Source organism: Salvelinus sp. IW2-2015, linkage group LG8 (assembly GCF_002910315.2).
Source record: "Salvelinus sp. IW2-2015 linkage group LG8, ASM291031v2, whole genome shotgun sequence".
In the NCBI taxonomy this organism is placed as follows: domain Eukaryota; kingdom Metazoa; phylum Chordata; class Actinopteri; order Salmoniformes; family Salmonidae; genus Salvelinus; species Salvelinus sp. IW2-2015.
The window spans coordinates 279,438-285,114 of NC_036848.1; the positions used below are offsets into that span (position 1 = coordinate 279,438).

General features: G+C 48.7%; 1 protein-coding gene across 1 annotated transcript in view; it reads left to right on the top strand.

The window, feature by feature from the left end:
• The first annotated feature begins 2,539 nt into the window (after positions 1–2,539).
• LOC111967181 (START domain-containing protein 10) overlaps positions 2,540–5,677 on the top strand; it is a 49,195-nt gene continuing 46,057 nt past the window's right edge. The window contains exon 1 of the mRNA XM_070444660.1: positions 2,540–3,414. Coding sequence (XP_070300761.1) covers positions 3,268–3,414 — 147 coding nt within the window. The 5' untranslated portion in view covers positions 2,540–3,267. The remainder of the gene's footprint in view (positions 3,415–5,677) is intronic.

Here is a 5,677-nt window from a genome sequence, read left to right on the forward strand (position 1 = left end):
AATAATGTTCTCTGCGACATGTTGAACTGGTTCGTCTTCGTCTACCTCGACYACATCCTCGTTTTCTCCCGCTCCGTCCAKGAWCACYTGCTGGTTTACATCATCYCTGCAGGGAGTGTACAGATGGATCCCGGGAAGGTGAGAGCGCTGGTGGATTGGACCCAGCCTACYTCTTGGGATTCGCCAACTTCTATCGTCGCTTTATTCGGGGTTACCGCACCTTGGCTTCCCCACGTGTCTGCACTCACCTCTCCCAAGGTTCCGTTCATGTGGTCCCCAGCTGCTGACTGGGCGTTCAGGGATCGCAAACATTGTTCCACCACAGCTCCCATCTTGGTTCATCCTGACCCGTCCCTGAGGCCGATGCTTCAGATGTCGGAGTGGGGGCTGTRCTGTCCCAGCYTTCTGCCKTGRACCTCAAGTTACATCCCTGCGCCTTCTTCTCCCATCACCACGGAGAGGAACTACGATGTGGGGAATCTTGAACTTCTCACAGTGAAGATGGCGTTGGAGGAGTGGAGGTACTGACTGGGGGGGGGCGGAACATTCGTTCATTGTGTGYACAGACCACAAGAACCTGGAATATCTCCGCACCACCAAGTGTCTCAATTCCAGGCAAAATAGGTGGGCCCTGCTTTTCACTCAGTTCAACTTCTCCCTCTCATACTGACCGGGATCTAAGAATGTCAAGCCGGATGCGCTGTCACACCACTATAGCCCCGCGGCTACACCTTCAGAACCCAAGATCATCCTCCCCACTTCGTGCTTGGCAACGGCACTCAGCTGGAGAATAGGATAGAAGGTTCGTGAGGCGCAGCTTTCCCAGCGAACCCCGGGGGGGCCCCAAATAACCGGCTGTTTATTCCTGACGCTGTCCYCTCATCTGTTCTGGAGTGGGCCCACTCCTCCAAGCTTGCCTGCCACCTGGGCTCCCATCGAACCCTGGCCTTTGTGCGGCAACGCTTTTGGTGGCCTACAATGGTTCCTGACATCTTCGCGTTCGTCGCTGCATGCACGATCTGTGCGCAGAACAAGACTCCCCGGCAAGCTCCAGCTGGTCTCCTTCAACCTCTGCCTGTTCCTCACCGTCCCTGGACTCATATATCCCTGGACTTTGTCACAGGTCTCCCCCCGTCTGATGYCAACACCGCCATCCTGACAGTAGTGGAACAGTTTTCCAAAGCCGCCCACTTCATTCCTCTCCCCAAGCTACCCTCTGCCAAAGAAGTGGCCCAGCTCATGGTGCATGCACGTCTTCTGGATCCATGGACTCCCAGTGGACATGGTCTCCGACTGTGGTCCTCAGTTCTCGTCACAGTTCTGGAAGGCGTTCTGCACACTCATTGGGCCTGTCCTCCGGGTTCCACCCCAAGTCAAACGGCCAGTCGGAGCGAGCCAACCAAGACCTGGAGACAACTCTTCGCTGCCTGGTCCCAGCCAACCCCACCACCTGGAGCCAGCAACTTGTGTGGTTTGAATATGCCCGCAACACCCTTCCTTGCTCTGCCACAGGTCTCTCGCCCTTTGAGTGTTCCCTGGGTGATCAGCCCCTGCTCTTCCCAGAGCAGGAAGAAGAGGTCGGCATACCTTTGGACCAGATGTTTGTCCGCCGCTGTCGCCGTACCTGGAAGAGAGCCCTGTCGATTTCTTCTCAAGACCACTTCCAGGTATTGACGACAAGCGGACCACCACCGGACTCCGGCTCCCTGGTATCGTCTCGGGGGGCAGAGGGTATGGCTGTCCACCCGAGATCTGCCCCTCCGGGTGGCATCCTGCAAACTTTCCCCCCAGGTTTATTGGCCCTTTCCCAATCTCCAAGATCATTAGCCCCTCTGCTGTTCATCTTCTGTTGCCCCGTACCCTCCGTATACATCCCACTTTTCATGTGTCTAGGATCAAACCCATGTCTCACAGCCCTTTGTCTCCTGTTTCCAGGCCCACCCCTCTTCCCCATCTCATCGACGGCCAACCGGCGTACACAGTGAGGTGTCTCCTGAAGGTTCGACCTCGGGGCAGGGGATTCCAGTACCTGGTTGACTGGGAGGGTTATGGCCCAGAGGAGAGGTGCTGGGTCACTGCTGTGGACATCCTGGACCCAGGTCTCGTCGCTGATTTCCAACGCCAGCACCCCGGTCAACCCAGCATTATTATCATCATCGTCATTATCATCATCATTATTATTATAACCATTATCATTATCATCATTATCACCATTATCACCATCATCATTATGATTATCATCATCATCATTATTATCACTATTATCATCATTGTCATTATACTCATCATTATCACCATCATTATTACCACTATTATCATTATCGCCATCATTATTATCATCGTTAGCATCATTATCATCATCATCATCATCATGATTGCTCTTCAGGTGAATGAGTGCCCTCTCATGGTACGATGTCTCCTGAAAACGATTGTTCATACTTTCTGTAACATTTCAGGTGGRSACTAGTGGTTGTGSCAATGCAAAGCTGAAATAAAACCTTAAAAACACATCTAAAATCACAGTACAACAATTMAGGCTATTTTACAAAATATATAATATGCCTAATCTGTTGTAGCCTAAACCATTGTTGTTATTTACAGTAACTCATTAGTGGGCAGAGTGATGCGTTTAGATATGCAAAATGAATCAAATGTGATTATAAAGTGATTYCAAATGTTTTTATAGTGTTATTACAACTTTATTACAGGTTGTTGGATAAATTGCAGRGCTTTTTCTCCTGCCCTCACCAGCAGACAATTAGATCAAAGAAACACAGACGGAACGGAAAAAAATCTCCTCTAGTCTACATCATAAATCATGACACCTGATCTTGTTCATCTGTCAGTCTGACTGAATACTCGCCATGTTGTCTAGGACTACCGCACCTGAAATCGGGATATCGGTAACGTGACGCCTCTATCTATTTACCGTGCTCCACCACTATGACGACTTAGGGGGTGAGAGCGTCAGGGGACATTAGTACGACGTAGGTGCACCTGCTGAAAGTAAGTGCCAGTATCAACAGAACTCCGGACAAAAGTCCTCGTCAATTAGTCATAGCTCTACCATTAAGTTCGCTTCTACTTGTTATTGGGAATTCAACTGAATTTCCCCTGGAAAGCACTTTGTGCTGACATCTACCATCACCATCAGCATTGCAGTGGGAGTTAACAGAGATAAAGGAAGAAGGGGATTACCACTRTCTCTGTCTGTCGTCAATCTCCTACTGATATATTTGAACCACATCACAAGTAGGGTACAGGAAGATGCCCGTTCAGATTCCAGACGATACAGACTTTACCTCTTTCAAGGAACAATGTGAAAACCACGAAGGATGGACCGCGCGCTACAACAAGGGAAGCGTGACGGTGTGGTGCAGGGATGAAGAGTGTAAAACTATCCAGAAACTAAAGGCAAGTATGTCGCTACTACAGCATCCTTCTGATAGGTCTGGTGCGGTGCTTAAAGGGAAAGCACTGCACTGCGGAGAGGAGAGAAGACTGGAAGTGTTGAATTTGAGGTTTCCAAGAGAAACCCGACTACTGTAGCGCTTCTTAAGATGACAAAATATGATAATAACTGAACAGGTTCTAATCTAATGTGTGGAATCATAATGATACTTTAACCTAGTGTTTAAATCAACATAATCATCAATTAATACTGTATACAGCCTTATTCATGATATTGTGTCCAGAGTAGACTAGAGTAGCTAGACTTGAGATGTAGGTTTACCTTTGTGAAAATACCATGGCATTCAGTAATGACTAGGTAGGTCATTAATTACACCAGGGTTTAGGCTTTGTAATGCACTGGTGACTGTTAACATAGTCAACCATGAGTTATTATAATGTGTGCTGGTCTCTTAACCATATTAGTGGCACATAATGACAAATACTGTCAGTGTCCCTCCATCACTTGGGATGCATCTCAATAGTCTACAGTAGACGTAGAGACCCCTGTAGCATTCTATTACCCATACTGCTGTGTTTGAGACCCCTGTAGCATTCTATTACCCATACTGCTGTGTTTGAGACCCCTGTAGCATTCTATTACCCATACTGCTGCTGTGTTGTTCCTACGCCCCGCGCCCCCCCCCTTAGACACCCCTGAAGCATTCTATTACCCATACTGCTGTGTTTCTCTTCCTGCCCCCCCCCCCCTTTAGAGACCCTGGAGCATTCTATTACCCATACTGCTTGTGTTTCTCTTTCTGCCCCCCCTTAGAACCCGCTGGAGCCATTTCTATTACCCATACTGCTGTGTTTCTCTTCTGTTCCTCCCCCTAGGAGACCGCCTGGAGCATTCCATTACCCATACTGCCTGTGTTTCTCTTCTGCCCCCCCTTAGAACCCTGTAGCATTCTATTACCCATACTGCTGTGTTTCTCTTTCTGTCCTCCCCCTAGGAGACCCCTGGAGCATTCTATACCCATAACTGCTGTGTTTTCTCTCTGCCCCCCCTTAGAGACCTCCTGGAGCATTCTATTACCCATACTGCTGTGTTTCTCTTCTGACTCCCCCCTTAGAGCCCCTGGAGCATTCTATTACCCATTACTGCTGCTGCTTCTCTCTGTCCCCCCCCTTAGAGACCCCTGGAGCATTCTATTACCCATACTGCTGTGTTTCTCTTTCTGCCCCCCCCCCCCCCTTAGAGACCCCTGGAGCATTCTATTACCCATACTGCTGGTGTTTCTCTTCTGCCCCCCCTTAGAACCCCTGGAGCATTCTATCACCATACTGGCTGTGTTTCCTCTTCTGTCCTCCCCCTAGAGACCCCTGGAGCATTCCATTACCCATACTGCTGTGTTTCTCTTCTGCCCCCCCCGTTAGAACCGCCTGTAGCATTCTATTACCCATACTGCTTGTTTTCTCTTCTGTCCTCCCCTAGAGACCCCTGAGCATTCTATTACCCATACTGCTGTGTTTCTCTTCTGCCGCCCCCCTTAGAGACCCCTGGAGCATTCTATTACCCATACTTGCTGTGTTTGTTTCTGACTCCCCCTTAGAGACCCTGGAGCATTCTATTACCCATACTGCTGTGCTTCTCTTCTGTCCCCCTTAGGAGACCCCTGGAGCATTCTATTACCATACTGCTGTGTTTCTCTTGCCTGCGCCCCCCCCCCCCCCCCCCCCCCCTTAGAACCCCTGGAGCATTCTATTACCCATACTGCTGTGTTTCTCTTCTGACCTCCCCCCTTAGAGACCCTGGAGCATTCTATTACCCATACTGCGTGTCTGCTCTAATACTCTCTCTCTATACTGTAACACTCACTAGATAAATACTGCAGAGGTTCCTCATCTTGCAGCAAATGCTTGTTGGATACGAGAGGCAGTTTATTCAGTCTGAGTTTCATTGTCTCATTGGGTGTTTAGTGAATAGGGCATAATTATATTATATATATATATATATATATATATAATATATTATATATATATATAGATAGAGAGAGAGAGAGAGAGAGAGAAGGAGAGAGAGAGAGAGAGAGAGAGAGAGAGAGAGAGAGAGAGAGAGAGAGAGAGAGAGAGGAAGAAGAGAAGGAGAGAAGAGAAGAGAGAGGAGAGATGAGAGAGAGACGAGAGAGAAGAGAGAGAGAGATGAAGAGAGAGAGCAGAAGAGAGAGAGAGAGAAGAGAGAGAGAGAGAGAGAGAGATTCAGAGAGAGAGAGAGAGAAGAGAG